The sequence below is a fragment of the Hyperolius riggenbachi genome, chromosome 10 (genome assembly GCF_040937935.1).
Source record: "Hyperolius riggenbachi isolate aHypRig1 chromosome 10, aHypRig1.pri, whole genome shotgun sequence".
NCBI lineage: Eukaryota > Metazoa > Chordata > Amphibia > Anura > Hyperoliidae > Hyperolius > Hyperolius riggenbachi.
This window is the reverse complement of record NC_090655.1, coordinates 57266397-57291818: the sequence shown is the minus strand read 5'-3', so window position 1 is coordinate 57291818 and position 25422 is coordinate 57266397. Positions and strand designations below refer to the sequence as shown.

Genomic DNA, 25422 nt, shown 5'->3' with positions numbered 1-25422 from the left:
ATACAGTGTAATGAGCCTGACAGCCGTTTCGCAGGTTGAACCTGCTTCGTCAGAGGTAGAAAGTATTCTGCCTCTGACGAACCAGGTTTTAACCTGCGAAACTGCTGTCAGGCTCATTACACTGTATATACTGTCAAGTTTGCTGGGAATGGAATAAAGGTGATACTACATTGCTGCCTGCGGTCGGTGCCCGGATTCTGTTATCTCTCATTCACTACCACGTACTTGAGCCTACGAAATGTAATAAAGGTAGAGAGGCAGGACGAGGAAATACATGAGTGATGTTTTATTTATGTGGGTTAATGGTGTACACTGTATGTGGTTTTCAGCATGAGTGGAATGGATATTGGTTGTTATATTCTATCTTGTATTGTTTTGCAGATCATGCTGCTTAGTGACCCCGATGTGGAGAGCAGTATATGGATCAGTTCAGATGCTGGAGCCACCTACCAGAAATACAGAATCAATTTCTACATCCAAAGTCTCTTGTTTCACCCCAAGCAGGAGGACTGGGTGCTGGCGTACAGCCTGGACCAGAAGGTGAGGACCAGCAATGTGAATCATGTCTGCAAACAATTGGGTGGCATCTTGTCATCCATGCATGGTCGATTCTCATGTAACAAGACTCTGACAACAGGTCGCCTGTACTGTGCTGTTCACAATAAGTTCATGTAGGCCAGAACATTATTTCTTCAATCAAATAAACTTCTGTTTTTAGCTATAGCACACTATAGCACGTTGAAATGCCCAGTGTACCCAGGCGCGAAAATCAAATCCACATATGAGTGTAACCACCTCTCTGACCTTCCCACAAATATGGACACATTATCTATAACCATTGAAAGGGTTATTATTATTATTATTATTTAGTACTTCCATGGCGCCAACATCTTATGCAGCGCTGTACAGAGTATATTGTTTTGTCACTTAATTGTTTCTTAGAGGGGCACACAATCTAATCCCTACCAAAGTCTTATATCTATGCATGTATCGTGTAGTGTATGTATCATAGTCTATGGCCAATTTTAGTTGGAAGCCAATTACGTTATTTATATGTTTTTACGATGTGGGAGGAAACCGGAGTGCCCGGAGGAAACCCCCGCAGACATGGGAAGAACATACAAACTCTTTGCAGATGTTGACCTGGCTGGGATTCAAACTGGGGACCCAGCACTGCAAGGCGAGAGCTCTAATCACTACGCCACCGTATTGTCCCCAAGTGGAGAAGGTTTCAGCTAGTGTGCATCAGTAGTGGAGGGGTCGAGAAAGAAGATGCTTAGAAGAAACCAAAGATGAAAATGGCTTGAGCTGGTAGGTATCCAGCAGGAGATGGTTGGCACACAGAGAAACAAATTGAGGTTGGCGCCCAAGGGATGGGCTGGAAGTAATAGGCACTCGGTTGGCAATTAAGGGGAAGGGCATAAAGTCATAGGCACTGAAATGGTAGGCAGTCAAAGCTTAGTACTTGAGGTTGAAGGGGCACAGGGGAGAGGCCTTGAGGGGTAAACTTTCAGGGAACTGCCATCCTAGTTGTGTCTTAAAGTGTCCTCCTTTATTATCTAAAAAAAAGTTGGGAGGTATTGCTGCATGTATAATAATCCCTCTCACCTTGGATTCCCTTTAATGATAAACTCTATAGCAGTGATATCAAAATCCAGGCCCCAAGGTTCGAGGTCCTCACATTTTTGGTACAGCTCAAGTGAATTGATGGGGTTGATTACATAGGTGCATGGGGCCTAGTGGATTCGAGAGGGCCCAACTCCCTCTTTCTCTGTCCTTTCTCTCACCTCACATTTACAAAAGGACCATGCGGATGAGTCAAAACTATGACCTTGTCTAGGGCCCATTTCATCTTAATCCATCATTGTCAGGAAGAGTTTGGTTTATAAAGTAGAAGAACACATTTTTCGAGTTTTCATTCCATCATGAACACTGGCATGGCTATGGACCTTGAGGACTAGAGTACGACACCTGTGTTCTTGCTCTACACGGCGCACGTGCTGCATACGGTTTGAGGAAAGGTTGACTGTTTTTTAATGACCTGAGGAAGCGGGCTTCGTCCAGTGAAACACGTTGTCAACAGTAATACCGCTAATTTTAAATAACGGCTCCCTGATTACCACTCTTGTGAGTCCTTCAGAGAGGTAAGATACCTCTTGTTTCTTTTTATATGTTAAGAGTTTTAGTTCTCCTACTATATATACATTTGGGCGCCTCCTCACAACACTACTCCACTTGCTCTACACAAGGCACACATAGAGGGGTCCATCTGAAAATGGTGCCTGAGAATAATGGCGCACAGTGTTGCCGCTAATCAGTTTGTCGCTTATTGCTATTTAACGTTAAAGCCTTATTGTTATTTAGCGTTAACACACACAACCCTCTCTGTACCTATCCCTAACCCCTAACCCCCCCCCCCCCCCCCCTGGTGGTGCCTAACCCTAACCACCCCCCTGGTGGTGCCTAACCCGAACCACCCCCCTGGTGGTGCCTAACCCTAAGCACCCCCCTGGTGGTGCCTAACCCTAAATCTTCCCTGGTGGTGCCTAAATGTAACCTTGAGAGTGTTACATTAAATCCATTCACTGTTTTGCAGTTAATTAACTTCTGCAGTTTGGCTTATGTAGGGCACTATTGATAAATAACGTCACTGTGCGCAATAAAGTCTGCTGTTTGGCATATGAACGGCACTATTGATAAATAACGTTACTGTGTGCCGTTTTTCTTCTTTTTTCCCTGTGCGCCATCATTATGCAGTACTAACGATAAATAGCGATAAGTGTATATTTTTAATGCGGCGCCATTTGTATGCATAGGCGCTGTGTGCCATTATACACTGATCCGCACATAGAGGTGTCAGAGATCATTACCTGCATAGCTCCAATGAAGAACTAAGGTAGCAGCTAGAAGAGGAAGTGTCCCCTCAGGTCTAGAGGCTCAGGTGCGGTCACAACCTTCTGCATCCCCTATTGTTCTGCCACTGTCTATAGGTTTTTGGCCTCCTCAAGGCCCGTTTCATCAGAAAACGTGTACTGCAGCAGCCTATAGCAATGACTGAGCTGCTCTGTGCTGTAACAAGCTGGCTTTAGGAGATACTTTGTCATTCAGTAAGAGAGGGAAAATGACATCAGCCTTTTACATACTCTACTCCTCCTGTCTGTCTAACAATTTGTCTTAACAATGCACATATGTGTGAGTTATGCTTCTCCCTCAGTTCAGTCTTCTGAAGTATAATAGATACGCAGAGAAAGACAAGAGAGTGATCACAGAAGAGTCTCTTGGCTAAATGTAATCCAACTGTGAGAGTATTATTTAATAGTATTGTGTCTGCCTGATATTACTGCTACAAGTTTTCTCTTGACACAGACAAGACACAGAACATTTACATTGCGCTTTTCTCCTAGCGGACTCAAAGTACCAAAGCTTCAGCCACTAGGGCGCACTGTATAGGCAGGAGCAGTGTTGGGGAGTCTTGCCCGAGGTCTCCACTCTGAGTAGGTGCTTATACTGCGCTGTTTTTTTTACCATTAATATACAGAGTGGAGCTAATAAGATGGGATAAATATAATGGGATAAAAGTATGGTTGTTACAGCCCTGCTCCAACCACAAATGTATTCCTATTCTACTGCAAAAACTCGGTATACAGAGGCGCCAGAGTAGAGTAAAATGTTTTGGTGGACTCACCTCCCTTTTACAAAAAAAGAAAACTCACTTGAGTCTCAATAAAACAGAATTGTCAAATAATTTATTCAACTCCACAAATGCAACACGTTTCGCGGGCGTGACCTCGCTTCCTCAGGCAAAAATGGGAGCACAACTCAGTGGGTCAAGCAATAGGTTTGAGGCGCTCAAACCTATTGCTTGACCCACTGAGTTGTGGCAATGGGAAAACGGATTTCCCTTTACACAGGCAAATTTTGACACAGAAACTGATCTGTTTCTGTGTCACAGCCTGGGGGGGTGGGGAGGCGCCATGCTGGAGGGTGATAGCAGGCAGGACAGGGGTGACAGCAGTTGATGGGGAGGGGGGACAGCCCCCCTCTCTCACCTGAGTCCCCCGTCCCCGCTACCCCTCCAGCTAGTTTCACATTTCTAAATCGTTTAAAATCAAGATAATGTAGCAGGCGGCGAGTGGGGAACTTACTTCCTTGCATCCCACTGCTGCCGTGTCACTTCCTGTAATGCCGTCCTCTGATGTTCATTGGATGGCATTACAGGAAGTGACGCGGCAGCGGTGGGACGCAAGGAAGTAAGTTCCCCGCTCGCCGGCTGCTACATTATATTTATTTTAAATGATTTTTAAATGATTGAAACTAGCTGGAGGGGGAGCGGGGAAGAGGGGGGCACAGGTGAGGGATCGGGGGGGACCAACCCCCATCCCCACCGCTGCCCCCTTACTGCCTGCTCTCCCCTTCAGCATGGCGGCCCCTCCACCCACGGCAAGGGCTGGGGACGTTTCCACGGACTGGAAACGTCCCTGCAAAAATAGCTATTTCTATCAAAACGAAGAGAAAAAAAATTGTTTACAAAAACGGATCCGTTCTGCAGGGGACAAGTGTGGATGTAGCCTTACAGTTCACCTTAAATTCTTTAAATTGTTGGCCTCTTACACCCCCCAAATTTTGAGGGTATGGAGGGGAGGGGACCCCCTCATCTACCTCTGTGCAAATATGCAGCCCCCGAGTCCTGCCGGGTTCCGAGATATGGCATACAAACCAATCTTTTAAACAAACAGGGCCCAGGGCTGAAAATTTGCACAGAGGTAGATGAGGGAGTCCTCTACATACCCCAAAAACTTGCCGTGTGTAGGAGGCCTACAATTTATACCATTTCAGTTGACCTGTAACCGAGAATACACTGTGCATGCGCGTGATTATGCACAGAGCAGTGACGTGGGCAGCAGTATGGCAACAAAAGCTGTCATTGCCAAGCTGTGTGGGCATTTTCTTTTTTTTTACTAGCCAGGTGATCAGATGTAGTAAATTTTAAGAGAGGAAACACCACTACTATCAAAGTTATTGAGGCAGCTGGACAAATTGGCCCATGTATGGGCAAAAATAGTAGTTCTGCATATATTTGACATCTGTCAATTTGTTTATCAGAGCTCCTGCTGTAAAAACAAACAAAGCCTGTCACGTAATGGATGGTAATTGTGTGTACTTTCTGTTCGGATACAAACGCAGCGCACATTTTACAGCGGTTTAATGCCCGAATTACTGATCCCCCGATCATGTAACGATCTGTACGTGTCTGGCTCGCTGCATTCATTTGGAGCCGCAGGAGCGCTCTCGCCGTTTCCCGATGGCCGCCGTTTAATTTTCCGTCCAGGTCTGCCATCATTTTCCGCTCACGAATCGGGCGTCTCTTAATTTCGCGCTCCAGAATGTAATATATCGGCGACGGCTCTCTGGCAGCCTGCATCTAACAATAGAATCACAATCTGCATTTTGATGTTTGACAGTATAAATAAATAAACTGTTTGAATAAAGAAAGAGGCAGAATATACAGCGACGATGCAGCTGCCTGACACGTCTTATCAATGATTTACTTCCAGCGTGGAGGTTTTATGCCTCTTGTTGGTGGCAGCGATGGTTCTCTCGGTGACAGCTGCTCATCTATATTGGAGCGTGGTGCCCTGGCCGCCGATGTAACACTGCGCTCTGATCACCTGGCCGCTCTCCCAGCCGGCCCAGGCCGCGATCAGTCAGTCTTTCTGACAGCTGTGAGTAAGGATGGCGGGAGAGTGGCTGCCCAGTGTGGCTGTACTGAGGACAGAGGGCGGCTCAGCCTGTCTACGGCTGCATGGGAAGGCACAATGGTGCTTCTGCAAGTGTAAAGCCGTCATAAACCTCTCATCACAAATAGTTTAAAATAAACCTGAAAGCTAAAAAAAAAAAAAAAAAAAAAAAAAGATTCACACTTACATCAGTAGGTGAGGCTTCCTCAAAGCCCATGCATGACCCCTCCGCTGCCGGCTGTGGCCCCAGGGGCGTAGCAATATGGGGTGCAGAGGTAGCGACTGCATCGGGGGCCTTTGGACAGCGGGGCCTCAGAGGGTCCTCCCTCAACTACAGTATTAGCTCACTATTGGTCCTGTGCTCATAATAATCCCTTCTATAGATACTTTGAATAGTGGTAATAATCAGTAACAAACTGTTCCCCATCCCCTTCTTGCCCCTCTGACACTGTAGTTGCCATTGGCAGGTTTTGGTGAGCTGTATCAATGTTTATGTATAGAGTGCTTGGGGGGCCCTATTGTAAAACTTGCATCGGGGCTCACAGCTCCTTAGCTACGCCACTGCGTGACCCTCTTCCTCTTTGCTGCTGCACTCCCTGCATTTTGGTAGGGGCTGTACTTCACAGGTGCAGGCCATACTTCCAGGGGGCATGGCCACAAGAAATCTTCAACTTTTATTTGTTAAAAAAGGCCCCATTGCAGTGCAGCAGTGTAGGGAGGAGGAGAAGGAGAAAGGACCATCCAGAGGTTTCCCTCTATTGAGGGTAGATTAGGATTAGGCGCAGATGAGGTGAGGTTAGTATTAGGCTTAGGTAGGAGGGTGGTTAGTGTTAGGTATAGGTAGGGGAGTGGTTAGTGCTATGTGTAGATATGGGGGGAGATTAGTGTTCGGTATAGGTGGGGGCAGGTTAGTGTTATGGTGGCCATACATGGTACAATTTTTTTCATCCAACCTTACCATTTTTATGTAATATAAGGGAACTGCCTAAATTATCCTTTCAGCATATTCACTTAATTTACCCTTATACTACATAGAAATGGTAAGATTGGATGAAACATTTGTACCATGTATGGCCACCATAAGTCATAGGTTGGAGGTTTAGTGTTTGGTGTAGGTAGTGGAGTGGTTAGTGCTATGTGTAGATATGGGGGGGGGGGGGGTTAGTGTTTTGTGTAGTTAGAAGGGAGGTTAGTGTTATGGTGCCCATACATGGTACAATTTATTTTAACCCAATCTTATCATTTCTATGTAGTATAAGGGTAAATCAAGTGAATATACTGAAAGGATGATTTAGGCAGCTCCCTTATACTACATAAAATTGGTAAGATTGGATGAAAAAAATTGTACCATGTATGGATACCATTAGATGTAGGTGGGGGGAGGTTAGTGTAGGTTGGGAAGGTTAGTGTTTGGTTTAGTTGGGGGAGGATAGTGTTAGGCGTAGGTTGAGTAAGGTTAGTGTTAGGTGTAGGTTGGGCAAGGTTAGTGTTAGACAGAGGTAGCAGAGAGGTTAGTGTTAGGTGTAGGTGGGAAGGAGGTTAGTGTTAGGTGTAGGTGAGGGGAGGTTAGTGTTAGGTATAGGGGTAGGAAGCTTAGTGTTAGGCGTAGGTTGGGGGGGGGGTAGTGTTTGGTGTAGGTAGTGGGGAGGTTAGTGTTAGTTGTGTGTAGTAAAGAGGTAAGTGTTAGGCGTAGGTAGGAAGGAGGTTAGTTTTAGGCGTAGGTAGGAAGGAGGTTAGTGTTAGGCATAGGTTGGGGGGGGGGGGGTAGTGTTTGGTGTAGGTAGGAAGGAGGTTAGTGTTAGGCGTAGGTTGGGGGGGTAGTGTTTGGTGTAGGTAGGAAGGAGGTTAGTGTTAGGCGTAGGTTGGGGGGGTAGTGTTTGGTGTAGGTAGGAAGGAGGTTAGTGTTAGGCGTAGGTTGGGGGGGTAGTGTTTGGTGTAGGTAGGAAGGAGGTTAGTGTTAGGCGTAGGTTGGGGGGGGGGTAGTGTTTGGTGTAGGTAGGAAGGAGGTTAGTGTTAGGCGTAGGTTGGGGGGGTAGTGTTTGGTGTAGGAAGGAAGGGGGTTAGTGTTGGGCGTAGGTTGGGGGGGTAGTGTTTGGTGTAGGTAGGAGGGAGGTTAGTGTTAGGCGTAGGTTGGGGGGGTAGTGTTTGGTGTAGGTAGGAAGGAGGTTAGTGTTAGGCATAGGTTGGGGGGGTAGTGTTTGGTGTAGGTAGGAAGGAGGTTAGTGTAGGCGTAGGTTGGGGGGTAGTGTTTGGTGTAGGTAGGAGGGAGGTTAGTGTAGGCGTAGGTTGGGGGGGTAGTGTTTGGTGTAGGTAGGAAGGAGGTTAGTGTTAGGCGTAGGTTGGGGGGGTAGTGTTTGGTGTAGGAAGGAAGGAGGTTAGTGTTAGGCGTAGGTTGGGGGGGTAGTGTTTGGTGTAGGTAGGAGGGAGGTTAGTGTTAGGCGTAGGTTGGGGGGGTAGTGTTTGGTGTAGGTAGGAAGGAGGTTAGTGTTAGGCGTAGGTTGGGGGGGTAGTGTTTGGTGTAGGTAGGAGGGAGGTTAGTGTTAGGCGTAGGTTGGGGGGGTAGTGTTTGGTGTAGGTAGGAAGGAGGTTAGTGTTAGGCATAGGTTGGGGGGGTAGTGTTTGGTGTAGGTAAGAGGGAGGTTAGTGTTAGGCGTAGGTTGGGGGGGTAGTGTTTGGTGTAGGTAGGAAGGAGGTTAGTGTTAGGCGAAGGTTGGGGGGGTAGTGTTTGGTGTAGGTAGGAAGGAGGTTAGTGTTAGGCGTAGGTTGGGGGGGTAGTGTTTGGTGTAGGTAGGAGGGAGGTTAGTGTTAGGCGTAGGTTGGGGGGGTAGTGTTTGGTGTAGGTAGGAAGGAGGTTAGTGTTAGGCGTAGGTTGGGGGGGTAGTGTTTGGTGTAGGTAGGAGGGAGGTTAGTGTTAGGCGTAGGTTGGGGGGGTAGTGTTTGGTGTAGGTAGGAAGGAGGTTAGTGTAGGCGTAGGTTGGTGGGTAGTGTTTGGTGTAGGTAGGAAGGAGGTTAGTGTTAGGCGTAGGTTGGGGGGGTAGTGTTTGGTGTAGGTAGGAAGGAGGTTAGTGTTAGGCGTAGGTTGGGGGGGTAGTGTTTGGTGTAGGTAGAAGGGAGGTTAGTGTTAGGCGTAGGTAGCCGGGAGGTTAGTGTTAGACATAGGTAGGGTCTTGGTTAGTGTTAGGCGTAGGTTGGGCAAGGTTAGTGTTAATTGTGGGTAGTAAGGAGGTTAGTGTTAGGCGTAGGTAGGAAGGAGGTTCGTTTTAGGCATAGGTAGGAAGGAGGTTAGTGTTAGGTGGAGGTAGTGGGGAGGTTAGTGTTAGGCCTAGGTAGGGAGGAGGTTAGTGTTAGGCATAGGCAGTAGGGGGTCAATGTTGGTGTTAGGGAAGGTATGTAGGTAAGGGTTAATGTGAGATTTATGTTAGGAAAGGCGATAGTAGAATATCGATAACATCTACTGTTGGCAGCATCTCCCGCCCAAATTAACAGGTGTCTGTATTAAATGTCTTCATCACTAGTCCATACTCTGGAGCTGGGAAGAGCAAAACATTTCCCTAATGGGCTATTATCCCCAGCCAGGAGGCAGCAGTCAGGATTAGCAAATCAAAGCTTCTAGCAGCCGAACCATTTAGCTGCCATTAGTGTAATTATTCAGTAATAACCTAGCCTCAGTATCTACATCCCAGCAGCTAATTAGCATATTAGCATTTATTTTTTTTTTGTAGAATTTTTCACACATCACTATTTTCTACTCTTGATGTGCAGAAGAGCTATTGTGATCTGAAAAGCGCTGCAGACAGAGAAGGGAGGGAGGACAGGAAAAGTCATGGAGAGGTGGTTAGAAGCCCATTTTTTTCCACTTTGAGGGGAACTTTAAGGTATTTACGGTACTTCATGCCAGACTTGGCCACAAACTGGTCCAGTCCATAGTCTGCCCTTTCAGCTTCTTAAACTAAATACTCCAACTGACGAAGGAAGATGGATGGTCGGATCCAGCGAAGTACCCCTGGCTACAAGCGTTCCATGGTCCATCTTACGGCCGGCGGGTACAGGTGACGTTACTTGACGGGCACAAACAGGAACTCAAGCGATCGCGGTACATTGCGTGGAGTCGTTGGAGATCTTAAAGATCCGGTCTGCCATGACAGTCGTTGTTGCTGCACATTGCTAAACATTGCTTGCATGTTCGTGCGCCTGTATCCACGTCTCGATTGTGGAAGTGGTCGCTCATCGCTCAAAAAAACTGTGGTCGTTTAAAAAAAAAGTGTAGTGGCTACAAGACTTTAGAGCCTGCCTCACCTTCTCCAAATTGCAGGGTTCACCCTCCTATTGTTTCTGTCACTGGTGGGGCAATCCCAGGGGACATGGCTTGGTGGCTAACAGGCGTTAGGAGGCCCTGAGCAGCAATGACATGGCCCCCCCACCCCCTCCTCCCATAAGAAGCATAAGGTCAATTTGTTTCTTACCCCCCCCCCCCCCTCCTGGGGGCCCCAAACCTATGTAGCGGATCCCCCAGATCATGCCCCCCCCAGGGCCGGATTTCTGGAGGGGCCACAAAGGCCCGGGCCTTGGGCGGCAGCTAGGCAAGGGGCGGCTGGACATGCAAGAGGGATTGCTGCATATGGAAGAAGAGGCTGCAAATGGAATACAAGGGTTGCCAATAAGGAGGCTCAACACTTGGAAATGGGAAGCTGCTGCCCTGCCCTGTATAGAACTGAAGGGAGGTTGCTGTACATGAATGTTAGACATGGAAGAGGGGGCTGCACAAGGAATAGGAGGGGGTGCTGTTCATGGAAGGGGAGTTGCAAGAAATTTGGCCTAGGGGCGGAAAAGGTATAAATCTGGCCTTGCCCCCCCCCCCCCTTCTAGGTGTATAGTGCTCCCCTGCACAGAGTTCGTCAGGGAGCAGTTAACCTGTCCTGGTTGGCACACGCCTCCATCATTCTGCGCGCTCTCCAACGAGGGCGATGATGAGAAGCACGCAGATATATGAGCGCCGGCCAGGACAGGGCAATCTCTCTACTGCTGAATCCTCTGCAGAGGTACTGGGGGGCGGGCCACTATACACTTATGGGGGAGACCTGGGGGGCCCTTGGCAATTGCCCCTATGGAAGTGCTGGCCCTGGCTACCAGGAGGCAAAGCAGTTTGCTGGCCGCTAGGCATACCATACCATTATCCATTGTGGGGTATTCTGGTGAAGACCCGTAGTCACTTAGAGCCAACATCAACCATTAGTGCCGTGACCAACAGGGCTGTGACACAGACAGTAAGCTTTACATTAGGGCAAATTCTGTTTATAGAAGGAATTGTAGGGGTGTGTCGACACCCTAGAGAAAAATACGGGAAACACAAACGGGAGCCCAGTAGTGCAATATGTAGAGATGCAGGATTAAATTAAACGTAAATAGATTTTCTACTCACAAAAGTGGGTTGCAAGGGGAGCAACCAACCACAAGAAGCAGGTGGAGACCATGAACCCGACTCCACTCGGGGTGGCCCACCTGGACCTAGATACGGTCACTCTGCTTGAAAACAGTAACAGACGACTAGCGAGGTCAAGACCACTAGAGGTCTACCTTGACCCCTCCAACAAGATTTGTTGGGCGGTATACTAAGCACATTTGGGAGAAGAGGAGCCCTGGTATGTGTAAAACCTTTGAAAACAGTTAAAATAGAAATAATTGAGGTAGCTTACCTCAACAATGAAAACTTTGTAAACACAAAGGATATTTATTGAGCCTGTGCTCAATAGATATCCTTTGTGTTTACAAAGTTTGACGTATACCAGGGCGCCTCTTCCCCCAAATCTGTTTATAGAAGACCAGCAATGGCAACCAAGGCCGTATTTATAATTTGTGTGTCTCTAAGTTTGTATGTTGTGACTCTGTTGTGTTGCAGTGCCCCCCTCCCCCCATTCCATGTGAAGCCCCCTCTTCCATGTGTATCACCCATGGAGAGCAGCCCCTCTTTCTTGAACATCTAGTTTTAGCATCAGTTTCCTTTTTCATGTGTTGCTCCCCATTTTCTGCCTCCTCTTTCATATGTAGCAACCACTCTTTCATATCCCTTGGCCTTCAGCCGCCCAAAGCCCAGGCCATTGTGGCCTTTAAAGAAATCCAGCCCTGATGGACCTCCACGTTCCTCTCGTAACCTGTTTACATGAACGGTTTGCAGATTGGTAAATGCACATCTATTTATGGCTCTATCAGAATATATTTTCATAATTCACATTCGCCGCCGTAACATTTGAAATTGTATCAGACATTCCATCGCAGATATATTATCTGGAGTTTGTTTCTCTTGCTCGCTAATCAGCATGCAAATTCAGCTTGTGATGAATATATATATATTTTTATCATCCTAATTAGTAGCAGGTATTTAGTCTAGCAATTAGCCCCACCGACTCAATTTGAAATTAAAATAGAGCCCTTGATTGGCAAACTCATTAGTGTAGAAGCACCCTTCCCCAATAAGAGACTTGTTGCTCCATCTACAGCTAAAAAAACTGTGGAGGTGACACTTGGTATAAATAGGGGCAATCTATGGCTGGGCTATTGTGGAGAATCTGCTGACAGGAATAGTATAACGAGAACTGAGTGGTGGAAGCTGTCAAACCAAATTTCAGGCCTAGTGCACACCAGAGCGGTTCGGTTGCGTTTTTTAGGAACGCTTGCGGCTGAGGAAACGCTTGGGTAATGTATTCCGATGGGCTGGTGCACACCAGAGCGGGTCGGTCTTAGCTGAAACGCAAACTCCCGGGCTGTAGCATTTTTTGGATTTCTCAGGCGTTTCTGCCTCCAATGTAAAGTATAGGAAAAACACAAAAAGCTTGATAAAACGCCAAATCCGAGCGGTTTTCCAGGTGTTTTTGTTACAGTAGCTGTTCGGTAACAGCCTTACTGTAACAATATCTGTAATCTGCTACACAAAAAAAGCTACACAAAACCGCAAAACGCTAGCAAAACACTTCATAATAATAAGAAAATACGCTTCAAAAACCGCTAGCGTTTTGCGGATCTGCTAGCGTTTTTTAGTGTGCACTAGGCCTCAGAGTGCAGAGTTCACTACTGTGTTAGCTGTAACTGGGGCAGTCCAGTGGCTAATGGTCAGGGCCGAATCCATGGAAAGATCACAAAGGGCTGGGCCTTGGGCAGCAGTAGCCCACCATGGCACCTGAACATAAAAGAGTAGTTGCTACATATGAAAGAAGAGGCTGGAAATGGGGAGCAACACATGAAAAGGGGAAGCTGATGGCCGAGAGCGCTGTTCATGAAGGAGAGGGGCACTTTACTTGGCTTAAAAAAGGGGCTGGACGCCCGAAACAGCTCTTGGCCGGTTTCTGTCGCCGTGATGATTGGACTTTTATACGATGGTGACCTTTGTCTACCCGACTGCTATAAATACTCAGTCTGCTTGGGAACTAGGCTTTCGATGGACATCGACCGTCTTTGGCGGTTATCATATTGCTGGATTGTCCAGTGTGACAGCTCACGTATTTTAATGTTTATGATTTTGAAGATTCTGTAATAAAGATTTCTATGAGTTTTGGAAGAAATCCCTGAGTGCGCTGGTCCTTGTGGAATTTATACTGGGTGTCCGACCTGGTGCTCTGGCGGACAGACCTTGCACCCCAGTTTATGCTGTGGGGGAGTGCGGCCTGGAGACCACACTTGGACACGAAAGAGAGGGGCTACAGTACATGGATGATACACATGGAAGAGGGGGCTGCACATGGAATGGGAGGGGGCTGCTGTACATGGATGATACACATGGAAGAGGGGCTGCACATGGAATAGGAGGGGCGCTGCTGTACATGGACGATACACATGGAAGAGAGGGGCTGCTGTACATGGATGATACACATGGAAGAAAGGGGCTGCTGTACATGGATGATACACATGGAAGAGAGGGGCTGCTGTACATGGATGATACACATGGAAGAGGAGGCTGCACATGGAATAGGAGGGCCACGGCTGTACATGAAAAGGGTGCAACAACATACTCAGCCTAGGGGCATACAAAGTATAAATCCAGTCTTGCTAATGGACACCTACACACTAAACAGGAAGTGGAGGAGATGTGATCGGCGGGACCAGATAATGCATTATAATGGTAGATGCTGCCGGTATTGACATCTTTTTCCTATTTCAGATTTAGGGCTGGTGCACACCGAGCGGCTTTTTCAGCGTTTCTGCAGCCGCTTGCGGCTGCGGATCCGCTTGGTCAATGTATCTCAATGGGGTGGTGCACACCAGAGCAGGAGGCGTTTTGCAGAAACGAAAAATGCCGGGGTGAGGCATTTTTTGGATTGCGGGTGCGTTTCTGCCTCAATGTTAAGTATAGGAAAAACGCAAACCGCTCTGAAAAACGGCACTTCAGAGCGGTTTTGCAGGCGTTTTTGTTACAGAAGCTGTTCAGTAACAGCTTTACTGTAACAATATATGAAATCTACTATACTGAAAACCGCAGCAGCAATCCGCAAAACGCTAGCAAAACGCCATAGAAAAATTAAAAAAAGCGTTTCAAAATCTGCTAGCATTTTGCGGATCTGCTAGCGGTTTTTGGTGTGCACCGGGCCTTAAAGCTATCATTAACATTATGGAGGCTGATCTGTTTAGTGATTGTGCAGAGAGCTTCATTAACATCTCTCTGGAGTTGGGTGAAGGCAGATCCCAGGCCCAGCAGTGGATGAAGCTTTTGTCTGCATGGGATCTATACAAGACATCCTGGCAGTGGCAGGTCCTCTTTAGCTCTTGCGTCTGAAGTCTGGATCAGTAAGGCCCCGTTCACACTTGCGGTTTTGCAAAAACCGCACCGGATGTCCGGACCGCACCGGAGCCGGATCGGACCTGAACCGTACGGTTCCTGTCCGGATCCGGTCCGGTTGCATACGGTTTTCGTGCGGTATGAACACGGTTGCGGTCCGGATCCGGATTCTTAAAGAGATAACAACCTGTATAAATACCTGGGGTTCTGGGAGGTCAGCAGAAGCTCTGGGGTCATTGTTGGAGACAGCTGGACGTGTGGAGACCATCCTTGGATACAGAGACAGCAGTTGGGACCATGGATCCAGTCATTTTTTACGCTTATTACCTGGGAATTCTCTCCTTCCTGTTGTTTACCTACTACTATGTGGGGAGAAGGCGTGCTCCTCGCAGGAGATGGTGGGTGCACCCTCTACTAGCCAGGAGGCAGAGGAAGGGAGAGTTCCAGGCCCTCTACCGGGACCTCAGACGACACCCACAGAAGTTCTACAGCTACACTCGGATGTCTATTCCCCTGTAAGTATATAGGCCTAAATACACCAACCCCCACCATTCCTAAACACCCCACCCTCACCCCCACAACACCTCATCCCTGTATACCTAGCTAAACACACCACCCTGACCCCCACACCCCTGTATACCTAGCTATACACTACACCCCACCCTCCACAACACTCCCAAACCTCTGTAAACACACCTCCCCCATCCTCCACCCAACACCTTGTCCCACAACATACTTTACAGCTTCTTCCTTTACATCTCCTGACAGGTTTGATACCCTTTTGGAGATGGTGAAGGATGACCTTAGGAAGAAGGATACCACGTTCAGGAGAGCAGTCACACCACAAGAACAACTACTCATCACACTGAGGTATGTAAAAACAAATTTTTTTATTGCAAAAACAACCACTTTCCAACATGGAAACATTCTTCCAACATGGAAGACAAAAAAATAACATATCTATGGTATAGCCCGGTCAGTTTTAAGGAACACCAACCACCAACTTTGTGCTGGAAGAGTTGTAGGGCATAGCTGCCCAAGTGTCTTTCGGGGACACCAGGCCCTAATAAATTGAAGTGCTTCAAAAACCTAACCACTGGCACAGGACCCTCTGAGCCATGGATGAAGGACACAGGTCAGTGAAAAGGCTAGGCCTCTCACCGACCAGTCAAGGTGTCCTTCACCCATGGCTCCAAGGGTCTTGTGCAAGTGGTTAGGAACAAGAACAAAGTGAGGAGCAAGAGGAACCGATGGCAGAGGTGCATGACTACAGGTGCAGTGCAACAGGCACAAGGTTGTGACCCAGGTAGTGTCTTTCGGGGACACCAGGCCCTAAAATTAAAGTGCTTCAAAAACCTAACCACTGGCACATGACCCTCTGAGCCATGGATGAAGGACACAGGTCAGTGAAAAGGCTAGGCCTCTCACCGACCAGTCAAGGTGTCCTTCATCCATGGCTCCAAGGGTCTTGTGCAAGTGGTTAGGAACAAGAACAAAGTGAGGAGCAAGAGGAACCGATGGCAGAGGTGCATGACTACAGGTGCAGTGCAACAGGCACAAGGTTGTGACCCAGGTAGTGTCTTTCGGGGACACCAGGCCCTAAATTATTAGTGCTTCTAAAACCTAACGACTGGCACAGGACCCTCTGAGCCATGGATGAAGGACACAGGTCAGTGAAAAGGCTAGGCCTCTCACCGACCAGTGAAGGTGTCCTTCACCCATGGCTCCAAGGGTCTTGTGCAAGTGATTAGGATCAACAAAGTAAGGAACAAGAGGAATCAAAGGCACAGGTGCAGGACTACAGGTGCAGTGCAACAGGCACAAGGTTGTGACCCAGGTAGTGTCTTTCGGGGACACCAGGCCCTAAAGTTCAAGTCCAGCAAAACCAAAAGTTAAAAAGCCCTGTGATGGTATCCTTCCTTCGAGGATCGGAGGTATTCAGAGGAGCATGTCCAGGAACAATTTGACTTTTTTTCAAATTGTATCGGCACCACTACTAGAAAAGGTGGGAGTTGCTGCCTGGAAATCTGGACTCTCTTGGGTGCTGGTCGTGGATGAGCTGGACCCTGACAGCGGTGGCCCATATTGACTGCCTCTGTAGCCGGTGTACATCTGTGATGATTGCCAGGTGGGCACCGCTGTTGGTTGTGGGGGTCTAAAAATTGGTGGTTGCAATAATGGCGTGTCCATGTGCTGTTTAATCACCTCCAGCAAATTGGAATGGCACGCCATCAGGTTTTGTGAAGGCACCTTTTCAAGATATGGTATTAGAGACATCACAGTGTGAAAACACGGGTGTGCCTGCAATTTCAGTAGTTCCTTGCTTTGTTGATGCATTTGCTGCATCATGTTCTGCAGCTGGCCCACCGACTGATGATGCTGCGCACGCAGTTGGTCGATTTCTCCTCTGTGCATCTCATGCATCATTTTAAGCTCGTCCCTGTAGTGCCCATGTACAGCGTCGAGCTCACATTGCAGTGTAGTGATGTGGGACTTGTACTGCTCCATGATATGGCCCCTGTCCTCATCTTGCAACTGCCGGGTTATGAGAGTTTGGTGGCTCTGAAGAATCCCGAGAAGTCCGGAGACAGCCCCGGACATCTCGGACTCTGTCTCTCTCCTTGTTGGGGGGAGGGTACCTCGACGCCTCACTGGTGTGGTGGTCCTCACTGGTGGTGTGGCAGCATCTTCCCGTCCTCTGGCCTGTGTCGGGGTTGCCCTGCGCGCTGGTTGTGCTGCAGTCTCTCGGTGCTCCTCACTTTGTTCTTGCTCCCCTGGAGCTTCCATAGCGGTCGATTGTGGAGGTTCAGCTTCTTCCACACTCGGTCCTGCAACCTCAACATCCAAGCTCTCTTCTGCCAAGTCATCATCAAAGGACGGAGTTGTGATTAAGGACTCCCTCCTCCTACTCCTCGCCTCGGGGCAATAGGTTACATCGGCGACGTCATCATCCACCAAGCTCTCCTCACTGCTGAACCGTGCCTCCTGGGTCGGTTCCTCTTGCTCCAAATTGTCTTCAGTCCTGTAGATAAAAAAAATATTTATTGGTGTGCCAAACAGCATGTGGCGTCAATTCACAGAGCTAGCAAACACTAGCAATCACTTTATCACCAGTTTCTACCCAACATTTGATAAAGCTTGTGAGAAAAGTTCGCTAGCCATGGGAATTGAGGCCATAGCAATACATGGCCGAAGTCATGGTAATGAGCTCTCAGTTCCTGCCCACAGTAGTGGTACTTACAGTCTAGGTTCCAGGCTTGCATTGATGAAAGACAATTGCTTGGCAAATTGGTAGTCTTTTTGTCGCCTTCCCCCGCCACTGCCACTTCGTTCGGCAAGTTTTTTCTTCCGTAGCCATTTCACATATGCATCCCGTATATTGCGCCACCTTGTCTTGTACCTTTCTCCTGTAACGACATGAAAAATTGATTTCGATTATTTCTCTTGTAGGTACATCGCAACTGGACAAACATATACATCGCTACATGTCACATTTCGTATTGGGAAGAGCACGGTGGCAGGCATCGTCGTGAGGACTTCGAGGATCCTTTGGACGTGACTGAGGGCCAGATACATGCCTGTGCCGGACACCACGAAATGGGAGGAGATCGCCCAGGGCTTCTGGACCGAGTGCAAGTTTCCTAATTGTGTTGGCGCACTGGATGGGAAACACATCCGGATTCAGAAACCCGTGGGGAGTGGCAGCCATTATTTCAACTATAAAAAATACTTCAGCATTGTTCTAATGGCAGTGGCAGATGCGGACTACAAGTTTGTGTACGTGGATGTGGGGTCGTACGGTAGTTCCAATGACTCTGGAATTTTCCAGCGTACGACCCTTTGCCGGCTGATGGAGGAAGGCAGACTGCGTCTCCCCCGTGACAGACCCTGGCCTGGGACAAGGGCACCGGCCTACCCCTATGTGTTTGTGGGGGACGAGGCCTTCGCCCTGTCCGACCATGTAATGCGTCCGTACCCAGACAGGGGACTTGATGCCAGCCAGCTACACTTCAATGCTCGGTTGAGCCGTGCAAGGAGAATGGTGGAGTGCACATTTGGGATCCTGGTGTCAAAGTGGAGGGTGTTCCACACGCCCATGCTGCTGAAACCGGGCAACGCAGTTGTCGTGGTGAAGGCAGCATGCATCCTCCACAACTTTGTGCGGCAGGAGGAAAGAGAGACTCCGGAACCCCCGAATGTGCTTCCACTAATGCCCCTGCGGAGGTATGCAACCAGGCCAAGGGTAGTGTCACTGCGGAACAGGGACCAACTGAGACTTTATTTTACCACACCACCTGGACGAGGGTGAATGTTTGGTTTTTAATTTGTTTTGTTGAAATGTGTTTATTTTGGAGTTTCAAGTTTGAGTGATTTTAAATGTATTAATTTTTTACAATAAATTGATGTATAATAATTGGTCATTGTGTATGTTTTATGTGCACAGGTGGGGTACATCGCAGGTGGGTGGGATACATCACAGGTGGGTGGGATACAGCACAGGTGGGTGGGATACAGCACAGGTGGGGTACAGGTGGGTGGGATACATCACAGGTGGGTGGGATACAGCACAGGTGGGGTACAGGTGGGTGGGATACATCACAGGTGGGATACATCACAGGTGGGGTAGAGGTGGGTGGGATACATCACAGGTGGGGTAGAGGTGGGTGGGATACATCACAGGTGGGGTACAGGTGGGTGGGATACATCACAGGTGGGGTACAGGTGGGTGGGATACATCACAGGTGGGATACATCACAGGTGGGGTAGAGGTGGGTGGGATACATCACAGGTGGGGTAGAGGTGGGTGGGATACATCACAGGTGGGGTAGAGGTGGGTGGGATACATCACAGGTGGGGTAGAGGTGGGTGGGATACATCACAGGTGGGGTAGAGGTGGGTGGGATACATCACAGGTGGGGTAATGGTGGGTGGGATACATCACAGGTGGGGTAATGGTGGGTGGGATACATCACAGGTGGGGTACAGGTGGGTGGGATACATCACAGGTGGGGTACAGGTGGGTGTGATACATCACAGGTGGGTGGGATACAGCACAGGTGGGGTACAGGTGGGTGGGATACATCACAGGTGGGTGGGATACAGCCCAGGTGGGGTACAGGTGGGTGGGATACATCACAGGTGGGATACATCACAGGTGGGGTACAGGTGGGTGGGATACATCACAGGTGGGGTACTGGTGGGTGGGATACATCACAGGTGGGATACATCACAGGTGGGGTACAGGTGGGTGGGATACATCACAGGTGGGGTAGAGGTGGGTGGGATACATCACAGGTGGGGTACTGGTGGGTGGGATACATCACAGGTGGGATACATCACAGGTGGGGTACAGGTGGGTGTGATACATCACAGGTGGGTGGGATACAGCACAGGTGGGGTACAGGTGGGTGGGATACATCACAGGTGGGATACATCACAGGTGGGGTACAGGTGGGTGGGATACATCACAAGTGGGGTAGAGGTGGGTGGGATACATCACAGGTGGGGTACTGGTGGGTGGGATACATCACAGGTGGGATACATCACAGGTGGGGTACAGGTGGGTGTGATACATCACAGGTGGGTGGGATACAGCACAGGTGGGGTACAGGTGGGTGGGCCACGGGTGGGTGGGCCACGGGTGGGTGGGCAACACGTGGGTGACACAAATCCATAGCAAAAGTTGAATACATCACAAGCTTAAACCACAAGCCCCCCCAAAAAAACTTCTAGTCAACATACCCTCTGTGCCTTGCTGTCTCTTGCTCAAGTTCTCAAAGTCCTCCACATACAGCTTGGCAATTTTTTTCCACAGTCCTCTGCATTTTTTGATGTTGCTGTGGTCCGCATCCCCCTTGTCCCACAGGGCTGGTACCTGCTGCACCTGTAGGATGAGGTCTTCTGATGTGTAGGGCCTCACCCCCTCGCTATCAGACAGATCCTGCTCCATATTGCTGCCAAAGAGCTCCAGCATGAAGTCACTGCTGCTCCACTCTGTGAACGCTGGTGCCATGTGGTCCCCATCCAAAATGGCCACCATACCATAGAGTCAGCATAGGAAGTGTGGTACAACATCCGGTTTTTATAGCCAGTGTGTTGTGCGCTCTCCGGTTCTCATTGGTTTCCATTGGCCGGATGCAACATTCCGGCTCCGGTCCAGATACGTCAGCCGGACCAGCCGGACCAAAAAATAGCGCATGTTGGAACGGACGCCGGAGTCCGGATCCGGTCCGGCTCCGGTCCGGACGAAACGGACGCATGTGAACGGTCGCATAGACTTTCATTGCTATGCCGTGCGTCCGTTTCGTCCGGTCCGCATGCGGTCCGGCTCCGGCACGGCTCCGGCACGGCGATTCCGGATAGCAGCCGCTAATGTGAACCGGGCCTAAGACTGCGGCCGTGCTGTTTTTTACCAGTCTCCGTTGGCAGATGATGCTGGATCCGAGGCTTCTATCACAGAGCTGGTTTAATAAGGCGATGTGTCAGACTGGGATGGGATTCCCGTGTGAGGTACAACCGCCCTTGAATAATATGAAGCACTAAGTGAGCGCTGGGACTGCGTGCTCATTAGTCAGCCAAGCTGAACTTTTTCCATGCTTTTATTGCATAATCTAATTGCTTTGTGAATACAGTTGGCTTTGGTTTCTATTTTTACCCACACTGACAGAATTAAACTTGGAGAGCTTTTGAAACCTCTAGCGCCCAAACGCTCGAGGTTTCAAAAGCTCTTCCCAATGTAATGCTATGATTTTTTTTTTTTTACAAAACCTCATTGCTCCAGTGTGCAAAGACACATAGGATAACATTAGCAGCGGATTTAAAAACTCAAAATGCTCAGAAAACTCCTCTGGTGTGCACCAGGCCTAACAGAGCAAAGCACAAACGCTGCAGCGACTTGTCTTAGATGATTCTGGGTAGATGCAGTCTAACTGTGAAAGGCCTAGTGCACACCAGAGCGGTTCGGCTGCGGTTTGCGATCTGCTTGCGGGTGCGGATCCGCTAGGGTAATGTATTTCAATGGGCTGGTGCACACCAGAGAGGGAGGCGTTTTGCAGAAACGCATACTCCCGGGCTGCTGCAGATTTTGGATTGCGGATGCGTTTCTGCCTCAATGTTAAGTATAGGAAAAACACGAACCGCTCTGAAAAACGGCACTTCAGAACGGTTTGCCAGGCGTTTTTTGTTACAGTAGCTGTTCAGTAACAGCTTTACTGTAACAATACATGAAATCTACTACACCAAAAACGCTACACAAAACCGCAAAATGCTAGCTGAAACGCTACAGAAAAAGAAGAAAAAGTGTTTCAAAATCTGCTAGCATTTTGCGGATCTGCTAGCGGTTTTTGGTGTTCACCAGGCCTTACTGTTGGTTAACTACACTTTGTCCCACTGAGACTGTAGTTGTCCTTAACCACTTGCCGACCGCACGCTTATACCGTGCGTCGGCAAAGTGGCAGCTGCAGGACCAGCGACGCAGTTCTGCGTCGCCAGCTGCAGGCTGATTAATCAGGAAGCAGCCGCTCGCGCGAGTGGCTGCTTCCTGTCAATTCACGGCGGCCCGCAGGCTAAATGTAAACACAAGCGGAAATAATCCGCTTTGTTTACATTGTACGGCGCTGGCTGCACAGGACGGATAGCATCCTGTGCAGCCCGGATCACCGGGGGGGGCCAGGTAGGAGAGGGAGAGGGAAATTTCGCCGCGGAGGGGGGCTTTGAGGTACCCCCCCCCCGCAACATGCCTGCAGGCAGGAGCGATCAGACCCCCCCTGCACATCATCCCCATAGGGGGGAAAAAAGGGGGGCGATCTGATCGCTCAGCATACACCCTGATCTGTGCTGGGGGCTGCAGAGCCCACCCAGCACAGATCCCAACAAACAGCGCTGGTCTTTAAGGGGGGGTAAAGGGTGGGTCCTCAAGTGGTTAAAGGAAATATGTAATGCCATAAAAAAGAAAGAGTTTAACTTACCTGAGGATTCTAACAGCCCCCTGCAGACGTCCTGTGCCTGAGCCAGGACGAAACGATCCTCCGGTCCCCTGGCGCAGCACACTTTTGCTTTCCTCTGTCGCCGGCCATTGCGCTTGCATGGGCCCAGCCATGCGTGTCCTTTTTTGGGCTCCCGACGCTGGGGAGCGTCCTGCGCAGATGCAGTAGAGATTTTCTCTACCTGCGCCGGCACAGGACACTCCCGGCAATGGGAGCGCAAACAAGGAAGCGCGCCACAATGGACGCCAACTCACAAGTTGCTGAAAGTGAAAGTTAGCCAAGATGGGGGGCCGGAGGATGGTTGAGTGACGTCGTGGGCACAGAGTGTTTGCAGGAGGCTAGCAGAAACCCCAGGAAAGTGAAGCTTTCTTTTTTTATGGCATTACAGGTTTCCTTTAAAGTGGGATTATACACTGAAAACTAAAATTTCAGCAATAATAGAAAGGTACACAGGAGAGCATTTTAAAGCATTCCCAGTGGATGAAAATGTTCATTTTCATTGCAAAGAGCAGTACAGGCTTGCCTTTCTCTGGCTAATTGACAAATGTAATCATTGCCAGCTTGGAGACACTCTCTCTGCCTGTGGCTTCACTCTGCCACCCTCCTTTTCTGCTGTAGTGACTTAGCTATTGTCAGGGTGATGTGTCTATTCAGCAGAGGGAGGAAGGGGGGAGCTGAATAAAACATAGACAGAGTGTCTTCTGGCCGGCAATGATTACATTTGCCGATTAGCCAGAGATAAGAAAGCCTGTACTGCTCTCTGCAGTGAAAAGAAAAGTGTTTACACACAGGGAATAGTTGGGAATGCTTTCAAATGTTCTTTTATGTATCTAAGAGTAGTTTCTGGAACTTTAGTTTTGAAAGTTTAATCCCACTCGTCAGAGCAGCGCAGGAGTGACGTAGGAGAGGTGGCTGAGAGCTTTCAGTGGTCGTTATCGGCTGCCTTAGCCACAGGGGCGTAACTATGAATCATGGGGTCCCCTAGAAAAACGTTGATGGGGCCCCCAATGCTCACACCTTTTCCAATGCTTCCCATCTTACAAGGGTCATAAAACAAGTGTGGCTATCAGGATCTTCACACCGATAACGAGGGTAGCTACAAAAACACCTGATCTGGAGCATGGACTCCTTTATCGGAGGGTGTGAAGTAGTAGTTAGGGCCCCCTTTCAGATCTGGGCCCCCTTGCGGTTGCAGGGGCTGCCCACTGTGTGTCTGGCGTGTTTATGGAGCTTAACCACTTAAGTACCAGCGGTCTCTGCCCCCTTAAGGACCAGAGACCGCTGGTACGGGAACGGCGGAATCCCGACGAAATACCGACGAATCGCACATACCCATCGCAATTGTAAGCCAATGGGAATGGCTTACATTGAAAGACAGGGCCAGGAGCCAATGAAATCGGCTCCTGACCGGCTAACATGGCTCTGCTGTCATCTAGACAGACAGAGCCAGTAAGATGCAGTGACAAACGGCGGGGATTAAGCGGCGGGAATAACGGCAACGGTGGCTATGCGCAGCAGTGGCTAATTGAAATCTACACCCTGCCAGCCAGGAGCCCACCAAAACAAGGCCTAGATTTCAATTAGCTCCGTCCTTAAGTAGTTAAAGGAAAACAGAGATGAATATAAAAAATAAATTCATACATACCTGGGGCTTCCTCCAGCCTTCTCCGGTCAGATAGCTCCCTTGGCGCCGTCCTCCACCTCCTGGATCTTCCGTAAGAGGTCCAAGGGATTTGGGCTTTACTGCGCACGTGTGGCCTGGCCGCACGATCCCGTCTCCAGGAGTTTTTTGTGCCTGCACAGTACTACTTTCTGCGCATGCACAGTACATGCGCCAACTGACCCCTGACTGGTCGAAGATACTGGGACCCCTTACGGAAGATCGAGGAGGTGGAGGAAGGCGAGACAGCGATCAGGCCGGAGAGGGCTGGAGGAAGCCCCAGGTATGTATGAATTTCTTTTTTATATTCATCTCTGGTACACATTTAGAGTCTGATGACCTATTGAGTTAATAAGGTATCCAAATATAGTTATCCTAAGTATGCTGGGAATGGTTGTGTCACGCACAGGCCTCTATGGTTCCTGCAAGTAGACATCTGATGTGTGGATAATAGAATCATTTAGGTACTTTGTGGTTACATCACCTGCACTTTTTTGACCTAATGAAGTGGGTGGATGAGCCTATGATATTTATCATCTGAAGTGCCTAATAAATTGTGGCTTAATTAACTGATGATGACTTTTTGGGGAGGTCAGCCAACACTGTCACCATTTTTATTGTCTTTAATCATTTAATTGGGTTTTAGTGCCACTTGGTCATCATTAATTGGTACATTTTTTGGATATAAACATTTCCTCAAGGTGGCCACACATATTTTGGAAAAAAAAAAAAAAAAAAAAAAAAAAAAAAAAAAATTATATATATATATATATATATATATATATATATATATATATATATATATATATATATTATATTATAGCTGCTATGCCTCTCCCCTCCCAACTCCTCTGCCGTAACTCTGAATTGCTCCCCAATAGCCCCTGTTGCCGCCGCCGGTCAGTGCATGGCCGCAACACATACCCTTGCGCGCACACGCCTACCCCCTGTCCCCGTCCTCCTGCTCACGCAAGTACGCCCACATGCTCAGTACGCGGAACACGGGGACGCAGCCACACAGGGATTTTATAGTATAGGAGATATATATATATATATATGTATATATATATATATATATATATTATACAGTTATTTATATCATCCATCTAATGCACCCATAAAGCTGCTGATGGCCTTTAGACAATTTTGTTCCACGTAAAATTTGAATTTTTGAATTGAATATTAGTTGTATGATGTGTGGCCACCTTCAGCAAAAACTTCCACAAGCTTTTTAGGGATCGTCTTCCTGTCATTTTGGTGCTAAACAATTAAACA

At 48.6% G+C, this 25422-nt stretch overlaps 1 protein-coding gene across 1 annotated transcript in view; it reads left to right on the top strand.

The window, feature by feature from the left end:
- LOC137534197 (VPS10 domain-containing receptor SorCS3-like) overlaps positions 1-25422 on the top strand; it is an 872207-nt gene that overhangs the window by 358908 nt on the left and 487877 nt on the right. The window contains exon 4 of the mRNA XM_068255595.1: positions 382-540. Coding sequence (XP_068111696.1) covers positions 382-540 — 159 coding nt within the window. The remainder of the gene's footprint in view (positions 1-381; positions 541-25422) is intronic.